The sequence below is a fragment of the Mustela lutreola genome, chromosome 4, assembly GCF_030435805.1.
Source record: "Mustela lutreola isolate mMusLut2 chromosome 4, mMusLut2.pri, whole genome shotgun sequence".
Lineage (NCBI taxonomy): Eukaryota > Metazoa > Chordata > Mammalia > Carnivora > Mustelidae > Mustela > Mustela lutreola.
Window position 1 is genome coordinate 45491468 of NC_081293.1, and position 27332 is coordinate 45518799.

The 27332-nt window shown below is 38.3% G+C and overlaps 1 protein-coding gene across 10 annotated transcripts in view; it reads right to left on the minus strand.

Annotated features, from left to right (window-relative positions):
• NRG3 (neuregulin 3) overlaps positions 1 to 27332 on the minus strand; it is a 1065137-nt gene that overhangs the window by 113743 nt on the left and 924062 nt on the right. For 7 of the 10 annotated variants that reach the window (XM_059169745.1, XM_059169741.1, XM_059169744.1 and 4 more), the window contains exon 4: positions 17404 to 17430. In XM_059169745.1, the coding sequence (XP_059025728.1) occupies positions 17404 to 17430 (27 nt within the window). The remainder of the gene's footprint in view (positions 1 to 17403; positions 17431 to 27332) is intronic. The other 3 variants (XM_059169747.1, XM_059169746.1, XM_059169738.1) reach the window with 1 other exon arrangement.

Below are 27332 nucleotides of genomic sequence, written 5' to 3' on the forward strand. Positions count from 1 at the left end.
CAAAGTTTAAGAGAGGGATCCATTTCCAAGTGACATCTCATAAATTTTCCTGAAAAGATGTTCTATAATTCCTTATTCCTTCAGAGTCTGAATGTTACAGTGATCGTCTTGCAATTGGCTTCCAACACACATTTCATATTAAAATTTTTTTGACAAATTATACAATTCACATTTAGTGTTAATCACTTCAGTCTCATTTTTACATAAGTGGAAGTTTTACACACTGAAGTAGCTTTATACACTGGCAGAAATTGCAGTGTGGTCATAATATATTTAATGAATAACAGTATTCATGTCCAACTGCTGTTTCAATAAGGGCAGCTTGACAGCAATGTCAGCCTCCTCAGAAACTGAGTATAAAATGGCAATCTCTCCCTGTACCATGCTATCACCGTAGCCCAAGAGAGACACATCGCAACCCTCAGAAAAAACTCCAGTTTTTCCAAGCACAGTTCTTTTAATGCTCATGCTTCAGCTACTAGGACATCATCTTTTGCATCCTTTGTCATAATTCTATGGACAAGTCAGTGATTCCTCAGTAGTAAAATATAGATATGGTCATCCATGAAGAGAAAAAAAACTTTAGAAAAATTATAAGTAAAAGATTATTCTTGGACAGAAGCTTCATTTTACCAAATTGAAGACTCTTTCCCATCATAACATCAAGCCAAAGAAAGAAGATTTTGAAATCTGCCCCTGTAGTTCTGAGATGGCAATCCCATTTTTACAACTAACAATAAATAGGAAAAAATGTCCACATCTGTCTCAGGACACCCTCACCTGTTAGTGTGCATACTTAAAAACCAGAAGGACGGAAAAAGTTTATGTTATTACAAGACACAACACACAAAAATTGGTAAGCATTTTCTAACTGTGAGACAGAAAAATGGGTTAAAACAAAGGTGACAAATGCTAGAAATAAATGTAAAGTCTTACATTTTGGAAGGATATCCTTGTAAATCTGTTATAAGTACAAGGCAGCCTTAGACTAGTTCCCTAAAAGTGGCCCAAGAGAGTTTTGTTTGACTAGAGACTATATTAAACACTACAGCTTTATGACACAAATATACTTTTTTTTTTTATTTTAAGGGAAATTTTTAAAAGTAAATAAATAAAATTAGACATAAATGCATTGTGTTTCTATCTCTTATTCAAATATAAAGTCAAACCAAAGTACAAAGTAAGTACAAACAAAATTTCAATAACAATAACACTCAACAATATAAAAAAAGATAGGATTGCACACTATAATCTCTACCACATAAGATGTGCCAATTTGGAAAAGATGCTGGGGAAAAATAAAACTACCAAAAAAAATGCCTCCTGGTTGGAAATAAAATAAGCAAATTATATTGCAAACTGAATTGTCAAAATTACAGGGTGCAAAGAAGAGTAGATAAATTGAAATATTTTAGAGCATTTACTATGCACATGGACTACTTCAAGTGTAAGACATGCATTACATCATATAAATCTCAAAACACCTTGAGAAATAGGCTTACCTTATCTTCTAAAGAGACACTGACAAACCATAATTTTTCCAGAAAAAGTATAGAGGAAATAAAGAGTTGAAAATAATATCCTAACAAGTAAGATGTTGGTAGGAGAGGCCATGATAATTGTCTTGAGGTATGAGATGGACTATTAGGTGAAGAAATACATCAGAAGGCAGATACAGGTTGACCAGAGAAACTGTTTCCAGTGATTCGAAGAGTTGTTGGAATACATAATATTATTATCTCTGTCTTGCATACAAGAAAATTTCAGCCAAAGGAAATTAATGTACCCAAACTTTGCAGCACCAGTAATTAAAAGAAGAAAGATTCAATCCCAGGAATCTACAACTTTATGGAACTGTGCCATACAGGAAGCCAGGCTTCCATTCAACATAGTGAACAGACCAGATAAAAGGGACATGTTCAACGAGTGGATATCTGAGGCCTCCTCCAAGTTTATGATTAATATTAATATATCGCTTGTTCATAGAAGAAGAGTTTGGCCAGTTGTTGGGGAAAAGCTACCTATAAATATATAAAGTTTGGTATTAGAAAAAATTTCCTTTTTTCATACAGATTTACTTATCTATTTTAGAGAGAGCGAGAACATGTGCATAGGGTGGGCAGAGGGACATGGAGAGAGAATCTTCAGCAGACCCCCTGTTGAGTAAGGAGCTAGATGAGGGGCTTGATTCCAGGACCCTGAGATAATGACCTGAACTTGAAATCAAGACAAACTGAACCACCCCGACACCCGTCTTTTTGTAAATATATAATTTCCAAGAGTTTTGCTTTTTGAGTAACAACAAAAAAAAGGCATGTCTTTTTATGTAACCCATTTCGAGTAAATCAATCTGTCATCCAACTAGGTTTCTCCCCCACTTTTCTTTTACTGAAGTGTAATTGATACACAATGTTACATTAGTTTCAGGTGTACAACATAGTGACTCGGTTTGCTATGCTCACCAAAAGTATATCTACCTCTATCACCATACAACACTATTACAATACCATTGATTATATTCCCTATGTTGTACCTTTTATCCCCATAAATTATCCATTCCATAACTGAAAGCTTGATTCTACCATTCTCCTTCATACATTTTGCCCATCCCCTTCCATCCACCCCTCTGGCAACCATTAGTTTGTACTATTTATGGGTCTATTTCTGCTTTTTGTTTGTTGTTTTCTTTTTTAGATTCCACATAGAAGTGAGATCATATGGTATTTGTTTTGATCTGACTTATTTCACTTAGCACTGTATTTTCTAGATCCAGCCGTGTTGTCACAAACAGCTAGATCTCATATTTTTTTATGGCGAAGCAATATTCCATCATATATATATATCTATATAGATATATATATATATATCACAACTTCTTTATCCATTCATTTATTGATGGACACTTAAGCTGCTTCCATGTCTTAGTTATTGTAAATAATGCGGCAATAAACATAAGAGTGCATACATCTTTTCAAATTAGTACTTTCATTTCCTTTAGGTAAATACCCGGTAGTGGAATTGTTGGATAATATGGTATTTCTATTTTTAATTTTTTGAGGAACCTCCATACTGTTTTCTGCAGTGGCTGCACCAATTTACATCCTCATCAACAGTGCGCAAGTGGTACTGTTAACCCACATGCTTTTTTTGTCTTTTTGATTCTAGCCATTCTGATATGTGTAACATGTTATCTCACTATATTTTTTTTAAAGGTTTTATTTATCTATTTGCCAGTGACAGAGAGAGAGAGAGAGAGAATGCACAAGCAGGGGAAGCAGTAGGCAGAGCAGGCAGAGAGAGAAGCAGGCTCCTTGCTCAGCAGGGATCTCGCAGATATGGTCTATGCCAGGTCTATCCCAGGACTCTGGGATCATGACCTGAACTGAAGGCAGACGCTTAACCAAGAGCCACCCAGATGTTCCCTCACTGTGATATTGATTTGCATTTCCTTGATGACTAGTGATGTCATCCGACTATTTTTTTTTTTTAAGATTTTATATGTTTATTTTAGACATAGAGGAGCGGGGGAGGAGCAGAGGGAGACAGACAAGCAGACTCTGTGCTGAGCACAGAGCAGGACAGGGGGCTCCATCCCATGACTCTGAGATCACGACCTGAGTCAATAGCAAGAGTTGGATGCTCAACTGACTGAGCCGCCCAGGCGTCCCCCACCAACTAGTTTTTAAACTGTCTTCTACATCCTTCAGCATCATAAAATTACATAAGTAAATATGACTTTAGGAAAAGGACATGCCTATTTCTTCCAAATACCTCATCTTGTTTTATTCTAACCACATTCCTGTGAGATATATATCAATACTCCATTTTACAGGTGAATAATTCAGTCTTATTGACCCACACTAATTCAGTCCACCCACATGGAGCTAGTCTTTGAAAGCTAACCTGATCCTTGGTTTGTGGGATATTAGAGCTAGAGTTTTACCCAGGGTCCTACTTTGTTGACAGTAAGTGTTATCCACCTCGAAGGGCAGTACTGAAAAGACAACGTGCAATGATGTGTGACACAGGCCTTTGCAACACATGGAATTTCTGCATTTACCAGCCAAAGGTTCTGAGAGTTCAGACTTCAAGCTGACACTGTAATGGGGTGCTACTGGCCTTTGTGGATCTCGCAATATTTGAGGGAGAGAGAGACATAAACCAAAGAGACACGTCTCCTTAAGTTTTATTTTATTTTTTTTTAAGATTTTATTTATTTATTTGACAGAGAGAAATCACAAGTAGGCAGAGAGGCAGGCAGAGAGAGAGAGAGAGAGGAGGAAGCAGGCTCCCTGCTGAGCAGAGAGCCCGATGCGGGACTCGATCCCAGGACCCTGAGATCATGACCTGAGCCGAAGGCAGCGGCTTAACCACTGAGCCACCCAGGCACCCTCTCCTTAAGTTTTAAAAGAAGAGCTCAGTACCTGATACATCAGGAATGCAAATATACATGTGAGGACATGTTAGACGTGGGGGGTGGGCCTTAATTCTGTGGCACAAAGAAATCCCATGAAGAGGAGACAGAAAGATTATGGTGTGTTCAAAGGAGCAAATGTGACTTTGAATGGTTGTGGATGGCCTGCACAGAAGAGATGAGGTTAGAGAATAAGTGAGAGCCAAGATGGGCCAGAAATGCTCTGGTATTTGGTACCATTGCAAGACTCAAAAACTCCCCTGAAGGAATCGGACAAAAGGATCAGGGAGTGAAGAGAGTTTTCCTTGGACAACAGAGCTCCCATGATACCGCATACCCAAACACCTATTCTACCTATGCGGAAGACTGGTAGTCTTCCTGGATGATGAAAGGCAGAAGGTTTGCTTACATGTGGGGCTTAGGAGAGATGAGGGTCCACATCTGGGGCAGCTGCTGACCCTCTCAACTGTATCTCCTCAGCAAATGTCTGCAGAAGGCAAGAGAGAAACTACAGAAGGGAAGTCTTGGAGTGTTGAAGAGGGCTAGCTAAGCACAGAGCTGGTGCACCCTCTGTTCTTGAAATGCACAGAGACGCACAGATCAGTTCACACTGGGGCAAATGCAGTGCAATAATACATAAGGGCATGCAAAAAGGAGGAACATAATCTGAGTGCCTAGTAGATGCCAATAAATGCACACATCGTGTGTTACATCATCATCAATTTTTGTATTACTGAATCTTAAGAGACAGAAATTAGTTTACACCCACGAATAGATACATAGATGGGTAAGTAGGTAGGTAGATAGCGCATGGATGGAAGATGAAGTTAACATTCGATGCATATCTCCCTGACTGCAGAATATATACCCACTTTCCATCACCCTGCTTGACACTCTGAGCATCTCTTTTCCTTACTGCAATAGAAAAGTGGAATCACTGAACCACTACTCTGATTCCACAGTGCAATTCCAGAGAACAGACACCTTGATTTTTTTTGGTAGGAATAAAAAGCCCTGCGTTCTCACAAGAACGTGTTTGGGAATGAAGGGCGCAGCCTGAACATAGCAGGGAAATGAACGGGTGGTGAAGTAAGAACACTGTTATTACTTCATTAATATTACCTTCAGCTGCATCTTTCGGTAAGTTAAATGCTACTCTCTCGCTCAAAAGCTAAGTTAGTATGCTACCACTTGTTTTCTGAAGGATCCCTATTTGCGATGTTAAGTGATTCCACTCACAACGAGAACTTGGCTTTAAAATACCTCGTCAAGTGCTCTAACGGCAGGATTTACAAGGCCCAGAACCAGAGAGCGTACAGGTGGCATTTGCCGTGGTAAACATCCATAGCTGCTGAAAGATAATCCAGGAACAGCTTAGCGTTATTATTTTTGCCTAATTCTCATTGTATAACCAGCAGAGTTACTCTGGGACACACACAGCGGTCTCGCTCCTGTCTCTCCTGCTCATTCCCTCATTAATTCTGCTTACCTTGCTGTATTCCTCATATCAACATTCATTTGGTGTTCATGGGGAGTCAAGTGTGAGATAGAAATGGGTCAGAAGGGAGGTCACACCTCTCTGTGCTCATGGCTCCAAACCCAGGGTTAACAGATAAAATACTGAAGACAGAGTGAATCTGAATTTTATGTAACCAACAGTTTTTATATAGATGCAACATGTGCATTTCATCCAACATATCTATACTAAATCATTACTTGTTGAGTATCTGAAAGTCAAAGGTAACTGTAGGGTCCTGCATTTTTATTTGCTTAGTCTGGCAACCCTGCCCACAGTGCTGCTTTATGGCTGAGGCCCTTGTTGAGTGTATTAATAGGCTCCAAGCCCAGGACAGGGGCAGTAAAGAGAGACTATCATCACATTTGCAGAGAACATGCCGTCTTCTCTGGTGACATGTTCTGGTGGGACAGGACGATGGGAGGAGCTCAGGCTCTGGAGATATCTGATCTGAATTATAAATTCATCTTTATAATGTCTCATTTGAGCATGCTGCTTTTACTTCAGTCCATCTTGTTTCTTCAAGTGTGCAATGAGAAAAAAATTTTACTTTATTAGTCCTTTTTAGAATAACTTTCTTTGTCCTGCATCCTCTGTCTTTGTCTGTCATAATGGCAGCCTCACTGATGCCCCAGTCTGAATACAGAGAGCTTCCTTGAATATATACCAAGTAGCTCTTCAAATCTGAGTCCTAAAATACAGGATCAGTTTTTCCTGCACCAAAAATTCAGTCGCTCAGATGATGGGAATTTTCTTTACCACATATTTGAGATTTCTAATAACTCCGAAGATAACATGAGATAACTCATGTGAAATTACCTACCATGCCCATAAGTCACAGTAATAGTTCATGAGTATTAATTCCCTTCCTTCCATTTCTCATAAGTGTTAGTAAGCTTTATCAGTATCATTCAACGAAATCAAGTGAGCGGAGCTTCACTGGAGAAGCCAAGTTTACTTGACTTCCTTCATTGTGTCTGATCCTGTTGGATGTATTAATGGAAGGAATGCAGCCCACCTGCATAACCAGGTTGAAGATCTAAAGACACCTCTTTAGAACCATGTTCTAAAAAGAGAAGCTTTCATAGACATTACTCTAAAGAGAGCTGATTCTGAAAACTTAGCTAACATTCCATGGAATGCTGGGGAAAATGGTTCTTATTCTCTAAGATAACTCCAGAGTCCCTACTTTCTAAGGCATAAAAATTAGCACATTGTAAAGAAGAGAACATTAATGTTCAATTTCCTTTTTCTAGAGGAATCAGAGTGATATAGACAACCTAAAGGCAAACCTCAGAGAGCATATGGGTCAGAAATCCTCATCAGTCAAGCTGCTCCCAGGAGGAGCAGGAGATAGAAAGAGCTCGTTTTGATTAGCACTTAATAAGCACCAGGATTTGTGCTAAGCACTTTATATGCTTCGTGGGTTGAGATCTGCACAACAACCTGATGAAACTGGTAATGCCATCATCGCTCTTACACAGACTGGTAACTCCAGAATTAGAGATGATAAATCCGTTATCCCAAGTCATACATACACTAAATGGAGGAGACAGAATTAAACCAAGTCTTTCTGTCCCTTTAGGTCAGTGTTTCTCACCACATTGTCAAAGACCTCCCTCCCACATCAGAATCATGTTAAATACTAGGAATCTGATCCATCCCATAACTACCTAATCTTAGCCTTATCTGAGGCTAAGAACAGGAATGGACATTTGCAACAAGTGCCTAGTACCTAGGATGAAAGCTAAAGCTGAGAGCTCTTGAATTACGTTATTCTGCCCACCTGAGAATCTTCCATTATTCTCAGTATCTCAAACTCTCTCTACGACACTAACAGAAAACATGGACTTAGGAGTGAGAACAACAATTCATGAACTATTCTGTAAGTACTTACCTGGTCAGTCAGTGTCCTCTATGATTATTGGCGCACTTTGAGGGCTGCACACAACACCTGAGTATGCTAAAAGCTATACTTCTGAGAAGTCCTCAGCTGCCACTTACTGTTTCAACAGGGGGAATCTCCATAAAGAATATTCGTGACTGACTGAGAGTTATCTAGAACTAAACCATAGGGCCTTGGGTTTCATTGCTATTTTGCTTGTAGATTTTTTCAATCATTTAATTAAATTAAGAGTTAAGGAAACCATACACCATTTAAATTCAATTTAAAATTAATTCGATAAATATTCAGTGAGTTCTTATAATAATGCTAAGCGCTGGACTAGAGTTGCAACAATGAGTAAGTTCTCACAGAGCTTATTTTCCAGTAGGGAGATTCATAATAAAATGTAGACAAATAAACAAGTTAGTGATAAAGGTTATGGAAGAAATAGAAGCTAATATGAATGAGAAGGGAAATACATACAATAGGATGGCAAAGGAAAGTGTCTTAGGAAGTCTGTTTGAACTGAGGGCTTTGTGATGAGGAGGAAGCATGTGCAGATCAATAGTGTAGCTAGTACTAGAAGAAAAACCAGTGCAAAGGCCCTCAGGTAGAGAGAGGGACAAGGAGAAGGCTGATGACAGAAACAGTGAGTGGGAATGAGAGTGGTAGGGAGTGAAGTCAGAGAGCTAGGCAGTTCCAGATCATGGAGGACTTGGCACGGTAACATATGGTAGCTGTATTTAATTCTAAATCCATGAGAGAGTTTTACACTGGGGAACAACATGATCTGAATTTCATTTTAAATAAAAGCTTGTATGTAATTTAAATTAAATTTATAATGCAAATTTATGCTAATAACCAATATTTCCTCCCCCAAGTCATCTCATCTTGGTCCTATTTACTGTAGCATCCTTATTAGGATGTTTCTTCCTCTCCCCACAGAAATTCTACCCTCTGCTCAAAGATCCAATCAAAGTTCACTGTGTCCCTGGTTCTGCTAATTGTTCCTCATCTGCACAGCCTCCCGAGCTGTTCGGCTCTGGCCTCTTTCCCTGTGCCTGACACAGACTAAAGGAAATTCGTCTTTATAAAGCCTACAGTGTTATTCAAAGAGTGAGCATTTGGTGACTATTTGGAGTAAACTTTGAGCTTGGCCCATTAGCTGGGGTTTCACACAAGATGCCTCCAGGCAAGTTCTGCAGATAGCTACTGACCCCATAAGCTAATCTGATCATTCCCTGCTGGGAACCTCCGAAGGCTTTCTTTCACAGCAAGATAAAATCATACATCTTTCCAAGAGCGGATAGAGTCATCATAATTTGCTCTAACCTAATTAACCAGCCACCTGACCGACCACATTCCCTTTCAGGTGTATTGTGTTTTTCCGGTAGCTCGAAACTCCTCACCATTTTGAAAACCCCCGTCCTCATTCACCTCTTAATTACCTGTGTTCTTCCTTGTCCCTTTTCCTCACATTTCCTGCTGCCACCTCCCAAATGTGGGACTATGCTTTATTCTTCCACATAAAGATGTCTGCAACTGTTCTAAGGAGATGTGGGTGCTCCTTCCTCTGTGCTCTTTCTCCCAGAATTTATGAGAGTATTTTTCTGAAATCCTAGTTCTATGAAATAGGCTTCTCGGAAAAACATTCACAAAATACTGCCTACTCTAGCCTTCTCTCCAAGACTTATGGATGGGTAGAATTATACTGAAGGCTTTGTAAAATCATGCATCAGAAGTATAGAGCATAGTACTTTCCACATGGATGTGAACTCACACCCTGTTTATGTGTGTGAGTATGGAACACATGTTAGCATCCTGCAACTGTTTAGGAATCCAGGGCTTGCTTTTTGTAAAACAAAACAAAACAAAAAAGACCAAAAACCCCTAATTAAGTCTTTTTTTTGCACTGAACAAAATAATTGGTTTACAAGCCTGTTCCCCACACTGAAGTGTGAATTTCTTGAGAATCTGTCTTATCTGTCTCGTTATGACTCTGGCCTGGCAAGGGTGAGCCCCCAAAGGAGCTCCACACATTCTGACTGAACAGTTGATTGAGGAGAACCAGTATTATCTTTACTTTCCTGCATCTTTAAATATTCTATCCATCATTCTTTTTTTTTTTTTAATCTCTCCAATGCAAAACTTCATCTGACTTCTGAAGCATTTGTCATGAAGAACTGAATATAACAGTGCATTTGTCTTTGTTTGTTTGTTTGCTTTGTCTTATTTTTAAGATTCTATTTATTTATTAGAGAGAGAGAGAGAGAGAGAGAAAGAGCATTAAGTGGGGGAGAAGAAGAGGGAAGGGAGAAGCAAACTCCTCGCTGATGAGGCAGTATACCCTCGGATCATGACCTGAGCCCAAGGCCAAGGCTTAACCCCCTTAGCCACCCAGGAGCCCTCCATTTTGTTTCCTGACCTCATTGGGAATTACTTTGCAGTGACAATCTGAACACCTTTCTAGCACACTTATGAAGATCTTTGGAACCTACTATGAACTTATGCACATTTTAGATTAATTGGCATATATATGTAATCTACTTTATACTGGTTAAGATCTCACATTCTGTTGAGTCTAATTTGACAATCCAAAAATCCAGTCCTTTCTGTTACATCTTAATTCTCTCTATCCAAGAAAATAGCAGTTACTGCTTATAAAAGTTAAAAAAAATTTAAGTGTTTAAGCTATGGTTTTATTTATCCCATTAACAAAAATATTGCCCTAGAAGCAACTGAAAGATCCAGTCATGGCTGATCTTGATCCTATGTACAGCACTTCATTAGCTCCAAATTTCCTATCACTAAATTGATATAATCTACTCTTCATCATATTATAGAAGAAGTTCACATAAATTTATCCAGCTTTTGCTGTAGTCTACATGAAACTCCTAACTTAGTCATTCAGCAGCTTTATGAAAAATTATATTTACCTGACAAAAATGTAGTAGCCCTATGCCAGCTTTCAGTGAAAAGCACTGTATATCTACATTGTTTACAACAAATACTTTTCTCAGTGTCTGTAAATAAAACTTAAATAGCCAGTTCTAGAATCTGATTTACAGAAGTATTTACAAAAATGTCCACTTTCTGTTTTGTAGAAATTATATTACTATATCTGCATATTTTCAAGTATATCTCTCAGTTATAGCCATTCCTCAAAGAAGACTACTTCAAGTTTTTATTCTGACCTGAACTTTCTGTCAGATTTTAATTTATTTCACTTACAGTCATGACTGCTACTCTTTTACTTCTAACCCCTGGAAGTACAAATACGTGCTAAAGACTAGTATCTGACTAATCATAATATATATTATATTATCATAATGTTATAATACCAAAATATTATCCTAGCATACTCAGTGAGGCAAACTTAAGAACAAGCAAACCAAATTGAGACATCTTTTCATCCAAAAAGAGAGAAAGAAGAGAGAAAGAAAGAAAGAAAGAAAGAGAAAGAAAGAAAGAAAGAAAAGAAAAAAAAAAGAAAAGAAAGAAAGAAAGAAAGAAAACAAAAAAAAAAGAGAGAAAAAAGCAAAATACATGAAGGGGTTCATGATTAGGAGCTGGACTATTAGCACTTGTACTAAGATCTATGTTTAAAAAAAAAAAAATCATCCTATAAAGAGAGGGAGTGACTATCGCTAAAGGGAAAAATAACTTAAGAAATAAGATTGTATAAATGTTTCTTAAGCAGAATCTTGGGGGAAGTCATTGGAGAGGTGGCTCTATTCACTATTCCATTTGGCAAATATCTCCTATCAGAGAAGCTGGATGTGTAATGCCTTTATACCCCAGTGGCATTCAACAGTTTGACCCCCTGACTAATGTCACTGAACACAGTCTGTAATTACCAAGAAACCTTCAAATACAACGAATTTCTGTAGCTCTCCTACGGGAGACTAAGACAACCAGCCAAGGTGAACCTTTTTGTGCACCTGGCAGTTATAATTTTGAATGTAAACCTAATGATGAGCATCTGGTTCAATTTTCATTTTCTCATAGCTTGGATAATGTGGGTTATCACCCAAATTCTTATAACCTCATAGTACTTGGAAAAACATTACCTTCAACCCTTAGGATTAACTTCATAGCCACTTGAAACATTGCCAGAGTGATATGAAGCTCTTATTGTGGGATATGCCTAACAGTAAGGCACTGGCAGAATTTAAGAGCTCTAAAAGAAGGTAGATTTAGGGATTTAGGTTCAAATCCTGCATTTGCCATTTCCTTGCTTTTATATGAGATATTTCAGCTAAACAGACCTCAGTTTTGTCATTTACAACATAAGGATATACAGACTTCCTATCTCATTCATTGTTTTTACTTTTTAAAGTGAAATGAGATGATCTAAATTTTGAGGCCCATGTCAAGTATTAAATAATGTTAACTTATTACTCTGCCACATCTAATTTCTCATGTAGTTTAATATGGCAAAAGGCAAAGAAAAAAGTAAACAAACAGTCTTGATTGCTCCCCCTCTGCAAACAAATACACAGACACATTAATCCATAAGTTACCATTTTGTTTGATTAAAAAAAAAACATGATATACTCAAATGAATGAAAACAGTTTTGTTCTGCATAAGTCAGAAATTTCAGCACAGGGAAAGAAAATCGTCCCTTCTGTATCTCTAATGCCAATTCACAGATTTGGGCATATACATGAATTTATTTGACTGACATACCAGCCTTTTAGATTTAAAGGAATACACACCAAAAGCTCATAATAAGCATTATACTTTTAAGGAAAATATCCCCACTTCATATCATCCAGACAGAATTAGAAACTAGACCCTTCTCAGAAGATTATCTTCAGTTTTTACCGAAATATACCCAAACAATTATTTTACACGACAGAATGAAGAGATGCTCAATATATTGTGAAGTTTGAAATAATGACCTTATCAATTCTAAAACTATACACATATTTTAGACCATGGAGTATGAATATAACACATTTCTAAGACTTTCCTTACAGCAAGCTCAGAATATCATTCTTTTTGCTTTTTTTTTAACTTCGAAATACAGAGATTATTCTAGAATGACTTTTTCAGATTTTAGTTAAGAATCTCCTTTTCCCAAGTTCTATAAACCTTTTGATTAAAAAAAAATTATGCTAGGGTTTACTCAATCAAAATCTGCATAAATATATCATGTTGTCCTTAAAACAATGTCAAATCACAAACAAGACATTTAACTGACAGAGTTCCTTTTATTTTTCCTTATGAGAATGAAAAAAATTTGCATGAGAGATCTCCCACACAATCTTCAGCTCTCCCTGTGGTTTGCTAATATGTTTGCAAGTGGCATTGCACCTGCTTTTATACAAACATCTTTGATGCCTACAGCATCCAATGCATCAGGGCATTGTCAAAGAAATAGCTGCATAACAAAGAGCTCAAATGGATATAATGAGATACGCTCCATGATTGAGCACCTGACACTGCAGTGAGATAGTTCTCAGATGAGAAATCCCTCTTCATGATCAATGTGCCTTCCAAACTTAGGCCTGTCTGACATACCCTTTGGCCATCTGTCTCCTCTGGACCTTTGGGAAGATTTCTCAGTGAGTGTTTGTGCTTATGGTGAAGTGTGTCTACTCCATCTCTTGATCTTTTCACCCTGTGTGGAAAACTGTGAACGTCTGACCTTAAAAACCTCCATTTTCCCTCATGCATGCGTGATGAGTAGATTAAGTCATTAATTCAAGAAATATTTTTTTGAATACCGACTTAGTATAAACTCTGACTTTACTTTTTTTTTTTTACAAACACAATTTTGTGTTTTCATGTACCTTCAGATTCCTGACCTATTTATATCACTTAGCTTTATTTTTGTAAACTGATACTGTATTCCAGGGCAGTATTTGTTGTTGGTATGCCCATTGTACTGGTCCCAGAAACATCATTAAGAAAAATTCATGAATATAATTAAGCAAAAGTCCTTTTGAATGCTGACAGTTTTATGGACATTAGGTTTAGCATGGCTTATAGGATAATTATTCCTTAAAATTAATAAATCAACTCAGAAAAAGCTTTTTGGTTAAATGTTTTTACTGAACTTGATACGCTTTCTTTGGTCCTAAAGTCGTGACTCTAGGGAGCTTACAGACCCAGATAGGGAGACTAAAATAGCAAGTCCCACCCTAATGTGGAAATAATACAGAGCTGGGACAGATTTGGACTATGGCATCACTCAATACAGTTTATCCACTTTGGCTAGTACTCAGTTTACATGTCTCCTACCCCAGGAAGCTGTCTCTGAATTTCCCAAAACACATTCAGATGCTTTTTTAAAATTCTGGGTTTTTTTCCTTCATTGTACCTTGCCTATGTCATCTTGATAGCATTTGTTAATTACCTCAATTATGTGTAGCTTTCTTTTAGTTTCAGAGCCTTTGGGCATTAAAGGATGTGGCTTATATGTCTAGATCTTTAGTATCTTATACATCTGGCATACAGTAAGTGTGAGAAGTGTACGTTGATTAAATAGCTGGACTCTTATTGAGTCATATGATTTGGCATTCCTGCTTTAAATAGGAATTTATTAAACTGTATAAAGTATTCAGCTTTTGCATCTGATCAATAACATAAACTTGGCCACTGGGAATACAAAGACTTGGGGGAAAGAGCTGTGTGCTTCATATCATCATTTTGTGATGTGAGTTCCAACTGAAGGAAAGATGAAATTAACATTGCCCAAAGTAAAAATGATGAACGTTGAGAAGAAAGCTATTCTAGAACTCATTAAAACAGAACTGACAATGATCATTTTAGGTACTCCAACATACCGTTGTGATTAAGTTTATAGAGACTATGCCGACATTTCTGCTTCCCAGCTTTATTTGTGCTACAGAGGTCCTATTATTGGGATGTGAGGCAGTAAACTTCGGTGGAATGAATTTTACTCAGATGGACTCTAAAATCACAAGTTAATATTTTGTTATGTGAAAATATATGTTCCCAAAGCAACAAACAGAATTTTACATATTCAGTTAGAATATGGATAGGGGTGAACACTAGCAGGAACTAGTAAGGCCAGTGGAAACATTCCATTCACTAACCTACTCACCATTTCAAACAAGCCTTTATTAGTTGTCATTATCTGTACACATGCTACATATTCCTTTCTGACTTCTTGCCCAACCCCTTCTGTACAAGGCAATCTCTACTGCCAGAGTCAAATATTCATACATTGAGAACCCACTCATATAAGGCTTTATAGCTACAATTTGACACCAAGTTTTTTAAGACTCACTATAACCTTAGTCTTGAGATTCATAGAGATGAACTACACAATTAACTATTATTTTTCACGTACCAGTAACTGAAGTCTTGTAAATGTTTTAACACATATTTTTTAAACACATACCTTGGTTCCATAGCAAATTGCCACCATAAGGTAATTATGTTACTGGAGGTCCTTAGGAAAAGTCCAATAGGATGGTGACGGGTCCTTTTTTTTTTTTTTTAACAGTTATAATCAACATCAATACAGTAAGTTTTTGCTTACCTAACCATGGCCATACCACTTGTGAAGTGTGAAGCTAGCCCAAACCCACGTGGGGTGTTCCCTATATATGCAGTCATTCAATTATAGAACTTTTCGAATCTCTATTCTCAAAGCTTGCAATCACCACAATCCAGTGGGGACAAATTTCTGTGTCCACTAGACCCAGTACCCACTATCCACAAAGTGGCTGTTGATGCCCAGACTTCCACGTTGCTAATCCCCACCATCCCTGGTAAATGAGGATAGTACAAGCCACATATCCTTCTCACAATTTATACTCTTCTACAGGACCCTGCCCATCATTTTCTGTAATTCCTGGCCCATATGACTATAGTCTCCTCTCCGAGCCAACAACATGCTCAAGGACTCTCATTGATTACACTCAGGTAGCTAGCCTTTTGTCAATTCCTTCTGCATCTGCTTTTCATTTCATGATGCTTCATTAGAATGTTATCCTGAATTTCATTGCCCTTATGATTTTTCATCTCATCTATTCTACCAAAACCCCAAGCCTGCAGGAATAGAGCTGTCTGCTTTTTCTGTGATATAAAACCCAAATAATAGAACACTAATGAAAAATACCACACAACAGGGAAGATCAACTCCAATATAAATATTAAATCACTAAGCTCTAATCAACCCTAGAAACTTCCAGCAGGACACTACGAACTTGACATCCTCTCTCAATATATCAGAGGTACCCAGAACTCAACATTGCCAAACCTAACCTAGTAAGACGTTTCCCATAAATCTGTTCTTCTTCCAGTGTTCTTTTTCAGTAAATGGGCCCAACTTTAATTTAAATAGGCGAACTATGAACCTTGCATCATCTTTGATAATCTCCCATTTCTAATCTTCAAAATTAATTCTCCTCAAATACGTATGTTGACACCATGTCCTACATAGCTCTCATTTTTCCCATATCTTCCACAATCACACTAGTCTAAGCTAGTAGCATCTTGCCTTAAGAGGCTTAGGAAAGTCTCAGCTGTATACCTACTGGTTTATTACCTTTTATCTGTAGGCTCACTAGACTGTGTCATTGGACCAGGTTTTTTTGTCCATTTTTACACCTTTTTTGATCTCTAATACTTTGCATTTTTTCTTATAGTAAGCACTTGATAATTATTTGCTGAATGAATGGGTGAATAGATAAATGATACAATTAAATTCATAAATATCATCACAATAACCAAATTTACATATTAAGTATTAATATCTATGTTATATAAGAGAAAAATCTGAAGTTCGACAAAAGCCAAACAAGCAAAGAATTATTAATTTGGATTTCAAGTTTAGGTCTTTTCAATTTCACTAACTTTAACTCCCGAGATCTCTCCGTTTTAGCACCATGATGTATATCAAACCAATGGACTGTTTTTATTTTTTAAAAATTTTTATTTTACTTATGAAATCAACTCAGAAAAGTATGTTCAATTCTTATTGTAATTATCTATGAACATAACAATAATAATAGTTCCTGAATATAATAATAATTCTGTGGAAGACATCCTAATGCTTTTAAAAATATACCACTCACAGCAACTACTTTCACAAGAAATAATTTAATTTTGTAAAGGGAAATGTTTATAAGGTTCATACTCCAAACTGATTGATACTAAAATGTATACAAAGCAGGCATCATGCAAAAGGATAAGAAATTAGAGCAGAAAATAATAAAGCTGACATTTTTAAGCCATCACTATTATTTTCATTTATTGAGTATTTGCCTTCTTGTAGACATTGTGCTAAGCAATTTACATGTGCAGTCAAATAAGAACTATTTTACAGATAAGAAAATTGAGAAATAGAGCAAACAAAGCTAGAAGCCAAATTCAACCTTTGTATGATTCCAGAGCTGCACTTTACATTCAATTGCCTTCCCAATAAGTAGTTAAGTCTTTCATTTTGAGCCATTACTTAGTGAAAAATCAACAAAAACACTTTTTACTACTAACAGCATCTGATAATGAGACATTTCGATTATAATCAGATGGGGAAGGAGAACACTATACACATTATGAAACTAAGCTTTTTCTAGATATTTAAGGAGCAAATTGTTTAGTCTTACCCATGAATTCAATCCCCAAGTGGTCTGCTACACCAAAGTCAGCATGTGAGGAAGAGAAACAGAAAAAGAGTAAACATTAGAAAAAAATCCCAAATGGAATTCAATGCTTCTAAGTCTGACCTTTCAACCCAAAGAATATGTCTTTATTTTAGCAACCATTTTTTGAGACAGATAACTTACAGATTGCCCACAATTAGGGGTGCTCTGAACACTGACTCATATTTCCCAACGGCCTGGAGCTATAGATGAAATAATATTGCACCAATTTCTAAGTACGCTAAGTGAAAATTTGGCAAAACGGAAAAGAAAAAAAAAAAACAGGAAAGGAAAAGATCAAAAAAGTTCCCACAAGGAATATCTGGTACTAAGTTATTTTCAGAACTCACGATATTTTATAGATTTATATTGATATATTTATATATTTGTATTTATATATATTATATTTATATATATTTACTTGTTCAATATAAATTAATCTGGACCTCTATGTTAATCATATGCAGGTAAGGAACTTCTGCATGAAACCTTAACCAGGCCCTCTTCACCTTCACAAAAATGAAATGATACTGGATTTTTTCCCCTCTTTATTTGTTAGATGATAAACCTATGGTTCAGTGAGACTAAAGACTTGAAGCAGATCCAGGGCACAAATCCAGTCTGTCTGACCCATCAGTCTTAGGACGGTTAAACTTGGCAGTGCTTCCTATCAAAAATGCATGACAGATAGGTCCACGTCTGTTTCCCGTGTATGTGTATGTGGACAGCTGACCTTTTTGACCCACTAATGCTAATGTCTGTCTGTGGTCTCAGTGATAAACTGGGCCTGACTATACTCAGGTACTCAACCACAGAGGTTTATTTAAATGTTGCTTTCTTAGGGCACCTGGGTGGCTCACTTGGTTAAGCAGCTGCCTTTGGCTCAGGTCAGGATCCCAGGATCCTGGGATAGAGCCCCACATCAGGCTCCTTGCTCAGCAGAGAGCTTGCTTCTCCTGCTCCCTCTCTTCCTCTCTCTCTCTCTCTAGTGGTCATTCTTGCTCTCTCTCAAGTAAATAAATAAAATCTTTAAAAAATGGTGCTTTCTTTAAATCATTTGATTATTCACTCCTTCACTTTTAACCTCACTGTATTATTTAATGATGGTTTTTATTGCATTTATATTTCTTAAATGAGAATATGTGAAAAACAAGTATTGCTACAACTGTATTTGTTTCTAAGACTAATTACTGGGTTTCCTTTTTTGAGTTGTCTATTTAGCAAAGAAGCTTTTCTTTTTAGAAAATATGCATTTAGTTATCTTGACTATTTTAATATCTTTCCTATTTGTAAATAATTCATTTTTTAATTTTATAGTGGCAAAGTATATACAACATGAAACTAGTCATTTTAACCATTTTAAATACACAATTTAGTGGCATTAATTATGTTCATAATCTGTACAACCATCACCACTGTATTTCTAAAATTTTTTCCATCACTCCAAAGATAAACTGTACCCACAAAGCAATAATTTCTCATTTCCTTCTCCCCCAACCCCCAGTAACCTCCAATCGCACAAGCAGGGGGAGCAGCAGGCAGAGGGAGAGAGAGAAGCAGGCTCGCCGTTGAGCAGGAAGCCCGAGGCGGGACTCGGTCTCAGGACCCTGAGATCATGACATGGGCCAAAGACAGATGCTTAACCAACTGAGCCACCCAGGCACCAGAAAGGCAAGCAGATTTCTTAAGGAAAGGATATCGGTCTTCCCGTAGCAAAGCAGAAAAGTTACATCTAATTATTAGAGTTGTAATTCTCAGAAATACTATCAAGCAAGGTGGCATTTATATTCTTGATTTTTTTAAAGAACATATTTTTTAATCTTTATAATGAAATTCATGAAAACTGACACGACTGAAACATATAAATAAAAAGATTGTTTAAAATCTCTCTCATGTGTGTGTACACACACACACACAACAGACACATACTTCCATCATTTTAGTAAAGTGCTAAAAACCATGATCATTACTACAGGTCTAAAGCAACCGATCGGCTTTGTTTTACACAAAAGGATCAATGAAAATCCATGAAGAACGTGACAGAAGAGCAATTAATTTTGTCTACTGAGTCATATACAGAACATAAAGCATCATATTTCTCATAACCTTTCACCAGTTCTTTGTGTTTTTGTTTGTTTTGTTTCGTTTTAAGAATGGAGAAAAGGGGAGGTGAGGGAGGCAGGAGGGAGAGGGAGAGAGCATGGGCGTAGAGCCGGACACGGAGCTTGATCTCAGGACCCTGAGATCATGACCTGAGCTGAAATCCAGGGTGGGATGCTTAACCGACTGACCCACCCAGGTGCCCTTCACTGGCTATTTCTTAAAGCCAATAGCTTTCCTGGGGATATTCAGGCTTGCATGAAATCATCAAGAGGGATCTGATGAGAATTAATTAATTAATTTTGCATTTATTCATTCAGTCAACAAAGTACATGCCAAGAATTACACAGATATTGGAGTGGAATAGGAGGGACATAGCTTAAGCAAAAACAGTTTGATTTCCCCTCTAGTATGTACTAGAATGTGAAATTTCTATCTTTTTAACAGCTGAACTTTATTCTGTTCTTCCCTCCCTTCACCTGTATTACCCATCCGTCCAGCTCCCTCCCCTCTGGCAAACACCAAGGTTGTTTTCTGTATATATGAGTCTGTTTCTGTTTGTTCGGTTGTTTCATTTTGTTTAAATTCCGTATATAAGTGAAATCATAAAGTATTTGTCTTTCTCTGTCTTATTTCACATAGCATAATGCCCTCTAGGTCCATCCGTGTTGTTGCAAATGACAAGATCTCATTCATTTTTTTATAGCTGAGTGATATTAACTTTTTATGGCTGAGTTTGATTAACTCTTATATGTAAAAAAATTGTGGTTCTTCTGGGATATTCACCCCTTTTGACAATATCATAGTGGCTAATATTTACTGAGCATTTACTATTGCCAGGAACTGCTTTAAATATCGCCTGCAGACCCTGACTGACTGTCAGTATCCTTGTGTCACACATGAGGAACAGAGGCATGGAGATGGGCCAGAACTCCCCTCCACTGCATTGTTGTAAGTGGAGGAGATGGAATTCAAACTTAGCAGCTTGACTCTCCGCCACCACTTACATATATATATACCGAGGGTTTGCATTTGCACTCCCTGTGAAGAAAAAGCGATTTTTTACAAAGCTAGCAGGTAACAAAATGTTCAGGGAGGAGTTATTGAATCCACTTAAAAGAACAAATTATTTTCATGTATCCTCAGGCGCTGGAGAAACAAGGCTTATTTACTCGCTTACCCTTGTTGATTGATCAAGTGCCAAATACAAGCTAGGTGGTCCAAGGAACCAAACTGGCAACTCATTAATATTTCTTCACTGGTTACTAGGAAGATCTCTTCATGATGAGGCTGGTCTAACTGAAGTGATGTGCTTGAACATACAGCAAGGTTATATAAAAAGTTGAGTCTGAATATGTGCCAAACATTGAACCAAACAATCTCATAATTGGTAACAGATTCAACAAATGACAGCAGCCCTGCTGCAGACCCAGTATATCCTTTCTTTTTAAAGATTTATTTATTTGAGAAAGAGAGAGAGAGAGAGCATGTGTGTGGGGGAAAGGCAGAAGGATAGGGAGAAAAAATCCCAACCAGACTCCCCGCTGAGCACAGAGCACAGCACAGGGCTCTGTCTCGTGACCCAGACTGAGATCATGACCTAAGCCAAAATCAAGAGTGGGACGCTCAACTGCCTGAGGCACACAGGCGCCCCCTAGACCTGAAATACTGAGATTTGAGGGTAAGGCCGGTAACATGAGGGACAAACTTTATATTTGTAAAAGTCAAAAACTCCTGGAAATTCAAGGCCCACATTTCCAAAGTGTCCCTGGTTCCCTGTGTGTGAGCAGTTCTAAGTCTTTTTTTGTACGTGGATGGACGGATGGAGGCTACCAACAATGTCCTCAGGGTGGACAGGGTGAGGAAGAGAAAACAATCCTTAACTTGCTTCCAATCTCAGGGCAAGATGAGACAAGATGCTACTTGTGGTAAGTAACAAGACACTCACTGCAGTGCAGCCCTGGGACAGTTGCACATGAATGTAGGTTTCCGTGTCACGTCTGTGTTACAAGTGCACTGAACAAGGCAATTCTATCACAGCACAATCCCATCTGTGATGCTTTCAAACCCTGTCCCATGGCATGTGGAAAAACGGGCCACATGAAAATGATGTTTTGGGTTTTAAAAAGTTAGAATACTGGCTTAAAGTACAACAGGTTTCTGTATTGCAGGCCTTCACATGTGTGCTGAGACTCTCCTGGCAGTGGTTCAGGAGTCAGTAGTTCCCACCTGGATGTAAATAACCACTGGGTCATGAAGTCCCCTGTGGAATTAATGACTATGGCACCTACCCTGGGAAATAGATGCCACGTGAGTGTCCAGAACAGCCACCCGACTATAAACCTTATCAGCTGCAAATGTTTTTTCTTGAGAGCAGAACTGAAACCTGTCACTGCATAGAGTCCACCCCCAGGTCCTTGTCAAATGACTTTTCACTGGTGACACGTTAGGAAGAGGTAGTCCATCTCAGCTGAGAAGACAAAATTGGATTTGTGAAGATGGTAAGCTGGGTCTTGAATATCTGCTGACCCCGAACACCTGGCTTATCATTTTCTAGTAGTTTCCAAAATTGCTGTAAAGAGACGTAATTGCCTCGTGCTTCAACAGTGAATGTATTCTGTTTGCTCCTAGATAAGATCATGGATATGGTTAAGAGATGCGGTGTGCGGAGACATCGGTATGCATGTTCCAGTTTATTATGGCAAGATAGACAAAGTAGGAAAGGCTGGGATAGACTTGAAAGGTTTCTGGTTAGGACAACAGCGGGGCTGAGGGGAGACCAGATGGTGGTTGCTGAGGGGGGCGTCAGCCTGGAAGCAACACTTGGGATCTACAGAATATAGATATATTTCAAAAAGAGTCAGGGACCAAAGGATAGGGGATTAGGGTTCACCACAGGCTACCAGAGCATGTAAATGTGACATTAGGGGGCAGTGACACTTGGCCATGACTAAGAGAATGCACAACTGGAAGGTGAGGAGCAGCCTGACCTGAATCTTTCAGGCCCAAGTTCCTACAGTGGGGACGTAGGAGAGCAGGCAAGGATGTGAGCACAGGGCTGGCGGGTGAGGCAGGACAGTCCCTCTCTAGGTACTGTTGTCCTAAAAGGAGAGGGATATTCTTATAGTATCCTTTTTTCCAGCTACTTAATGCAACTTAGGAGGTGAACTGCCCGTCAGATTCCAATCTCTATGCTCCCTTTGCTAAAGTATGCTACCTTGTTAAATGTGTGTTTTTATCAGAACGATATATTTGATTTTATAATTTACACGTGTTCATAAATCGAGTTTAGAAAGCAAAACACCATATGAATAAGAAATTAATACCTCTCTTATACCTCCTTAAAGTACATCCTGTTAATTTTTTGTGCTTTTTCTTTTTTTTTTTTTTAAAGATTTTATTTATTTATTTGACAGAGAGAAATCACAAGTAAGCAGAGAAGCAGGCAGAGGAGGAAGCAGGCTCCCCGCGGAGCAGAGAGCCTGATGCGGAGCTCGATCCCAGGACCCTGGGATCATGACCTGAGCCGAAGGCAGAGGCTTTAACCCACTGAGCCACCCAGGCGCCCCTTTTGTGCTTTTTCTAGTCTTTCTTCTGTGCATGCAAAATAAAGTCAAGGCCAATTTTACACAAGATTACCATGCGTTCTGTGCCTGGATCAGAGGACACCCCGTGGCCATTTTAGCTCCATAATCCCAATGCTCCTCTCCCCTCCATCATATCAGAATTGACTGACACCTTTTTCTACTGTTGAGAGTAAACCCTGACATTATTACTGTGGCCAGCCTCACACCAGACAGGTCATCAATCATGGAGAAGCAAAACCACTTTTTCAGAAAAGTACACAGCCCTGTTCTTCTTTCCGTGGGCCTGCTATAAACATGGCCTCTTCATTTTTCTTCTCGAAAGCTCTATTGCCGATTCCTGTTAAATAGAGACACCTTTATTTCATAGCTTCTACTCGTCCTCTAAATAGCAATACCCCTTTGTAGGAAAGACAGCCAGGTGGATGCGAACTCAAGATGAGCATTCTGCTTCGTAGGGTGAAATATCGAAACAGGATTACGGCAGGTGGTCATGAGGGACCATCTGCCTCGGCTGCTCTTCAGATGTGAATCTTGCTTCAGTAGCCTGTGGAATTTTCTAGAGATCACACTTGGAGGTTTAGACTTAAATCTGATTCTATGTTCACAATTACTGAGGGGAGAACTGGATGAGAATCAGCATTGCATAGAATTCTTCATTCAAAAAAGGAACCGCTTTTTTGATTATATAATTAATGACAGTAAATTTGCACAGCTCAATGCACTATGGGCTCCAGTTCCTGGACTTACAGTAATTCCCCCAGCACCCCAGCATCTTCTCGTAGTTTGTTGGCTTTCTCAGCTCCTCTTATCTTCTCACTGTGTACTTCGACACACATTATTTCACATAATTTTAAGATGAGCCTGTAAGGTAGTGCTACCGAGCCCCATTGAACAGCTGAAGAAAAATAAACTTCTGTGAAAAACTAATGGTCATGTTTATAGGATCCTAGATTCTTAGGGTTCAAAAGTATCTAAAATCCCAGGGTGAAGGGTGCTTGCTTCTTTTCCTCGCTGAGTTATCACGGCAGCCTCTCAGAGTCTAACATTTTGTAGATGCTCAATAAATATTTATTGACTGAAATGCTATGTGGGTCAGCCCCTTTGCTCACTGCTTATGCTGTTCGTATACCTTCAGAACACACCCAGCCTATTTTCTGTCACTTTGGTTTTTGAGGATTCCAAGGAACATGACATCTCTAGTGGCATTTTTTTCAATACTGAAGAGACAATACCTATAAATCTTTCTAGAAAATTTTCCCAAATCAAAGGATATTTAGTTAATGTTCAGATGGGTGTATAGATCTGAACTCCAAAAATGCACAGGGTATTATCTGCAAAGTTCCAGCACACGTACATCTTTGTCACATCTTTGTCACATAATTTCTGTATGTAACTTAGGATTCACTGGAATCATTTATCAGGAAACAATGTGTGGTAGCTGAGAAAGTGCAATTTACAACAAGCTGAGGCCAAAAAGAGCACAGATGTTGGAAGCTTATTCTATAATAGAGTGAACTATAAAGTAAAACAATAATGGTATCTCTCAGGCTGTATTTGCCTCCTGAGTCTTCCAGATTTTCTGGGCATTTCCAACACACACACACACACACAAATTCTATATTTGGAGTTACCTCTCAGGGAATCATGAATCAACTGCAGGGAAGGGGAAAAAAAAACAGGTAACGTTTTTTCCCTCTATTTTACCATCTCAGTCGATGGAGGTCTTCACACAGGTGGCTATTCATTTAAGAAGTTCTTATTTTATTGTCTCTTAAAAAAAAAAAAAAAAAAGAAGAAGCAATCTGATAGCCACTAGACTTACAGAGAAAAGCCTCCATGAGAGGTTTTTCTCCTTAGCCATGCGTGACGATCGTGTTCTGCACTCCTGTGCTCACCTCCTGCCTCTTTTCCATACACAAACTGAGCTCCACCTAGGGAATGAATGAAAATGTTTGAACACAACATGCAGCAGGTGTTCGGAAGAGCTGCTATCTTTTGCTCATTTTTTTTAGACTCCGCTCAGACAGTACCTCCAGTGGTGTGCTTTCCAGGAACACTTTGCTCTTTCAGTCCCGTCTTGTGGTCGTGTCCAGCGATCTCACCTTCTGGACCCGGTTCCCTCTCTAGCAAGTACTAACTGCTCAAAGCATTTTTGTTGACTAAATACAGAAATGAATGGATAATGAGCCTCTGAGTAAACCAATCTGCTTGTTTGTTGAAAATCATTTATTGATGGTGCCTAATAGTTGCTATTGTGCTTCTAAAATGATACGTAAAATCAGGCAACTGGGAAGAAAAGGTGGCAACCCTATGCTTTCTATGGTTAATTATGTGTCATTGCTTCCTTCGGACAAAATAACATATTGCAATATTGGGGAACATCTTAATTTAATATTTAATTCTGTAAGTTGTGGGTTTTTTTTTTTTTTAAATAAAAAGCAATGGTGTGGGAATAGTTTCATAGCTTACCATCCTTATGCTGGATATTTCTGTTACCAAATTTAAAAGCCACATCAATTTATGCTTATAAACCCCTGAACACCTGGGAATACTTGATAATGAGCACAACAGATGACACACTTGGGCTCACTAATGGATTAATTTATTACTTTTGCAGACTTAAAATGTAGCAATAGGATGAAACTTTTTTCCCTAAATGCATAATCAGCTGAGAGGGTTATTTGTCTCATTTAAATGCAAAGAACAATTCTTTTGCTACCTGCTTCCCAAATCCATTAAGTAGTTAATAACATGAGGACTAATGTAAGCTGTCTTTATTTAATAGAAATAAAGAAATAGAAATTAAACTGGCAGAGACTTCTTGAAATAATGGCTTCCCCCAGAGTAGCTGGATTATTCTTAGTAGAGTAGAAAAATCAAGGGAAGAGCCTTTATTAAAATAATGGAAGAAACTATTATCTAATTTTGCCTATAATTAGCTGGGACCTCAGTCAAATCCACGTACTTTGAAGTTCTCCCCCTTGTCGTCCTACTCCCTTCTTCCAGAGATTGGATAACCATATACATATCCTAGATATTTAACAGAAATAATCATTCTGCTTGGTGTCCTGTTATTAGTGAGATTACTTTCTCAAAATGGTGTGCGGATGTCAGAAGCTGAGTAGGGATGAATCTAGAAAATTCTAATTTTACATCACTTAGACATTAACGAGGCAAATGAACAGAATCTACAACATCATTCCTCTAAATGACCATCTACAAATGACATACTTGAAAGTCTGTATGACACCCTCCTGGCGCATCCAGATAACATCCTTCCTAGAGATAGTATTTTAGAGTGGAGGAAACTAAGATTTAGAGATGTGGATGAATCTGCTCAAGATGAGAAGCATCTCATTCCATTAACTCATGCTGCTGAAAACTTTCCACCTTGCCTTGCAGACCATGTACATCAAACATCAGTGATCCAACCCCAGTCGGCTTCTCCAGCCCTACCTCCATACTCTCTATCCCGTTCCAACGCCTCACCTCACATGCGCCCTCTGGCGAATTCTGGAAAGCACGTCTTTTCCCATATAATGTCTCTAAATAAAGTCTTTCACAGAATTTCTTAAATGTATGTGCTCTTAAGTGTCATCATACTTTAATTATTGGAGTTCTTTGTTTACTTGCCCAGCTTCCCCCAAATGATGGTATATGACTTAATAAATAGATGATGCTTAATTTCTTTTTATATTATAGATTCTGGGATCTTCCTGGCACAGAGAGAACATTTGATTAAATAAAGAAAAACTATACAACTGCATGGATTTTTGAAGTTTTACTCAGTGTGATTTCTGTGACTGGTAGTTCTTTAGTGTGTGTGTGTGTGTGTGTGTGTGTGTTTAAAGATTTTATTTATTTATTTTTATTTATTTGACAGAGAGAGAGAGAGAGAGATCATAATTAGGCAGAGAGGCAGGCAGAGAGAGGTGGGCGGGGAAGGGGGGAAAGAAGACCCCCTGCTGAGCAGAGAGCCTGATGCAGGGCTGGATCCCAGGACCCTGAGATCAGGGTCCAAGCCGAAGGCAGAGTCTTAGCCCACTGAGCCACCCAGGGGCCCCCTGGTAGTTCTTTCTATCCTCTATTGCTTCAGGGAGAAAAGGTCTTGGCAATAAAAAAGAAAAAAGAAAGTTTCTGCATTGCAAATTCTTGGGTCTGGAAGGAAACGATATATAAAATGTTAGATTTGATAGTACAGACAGA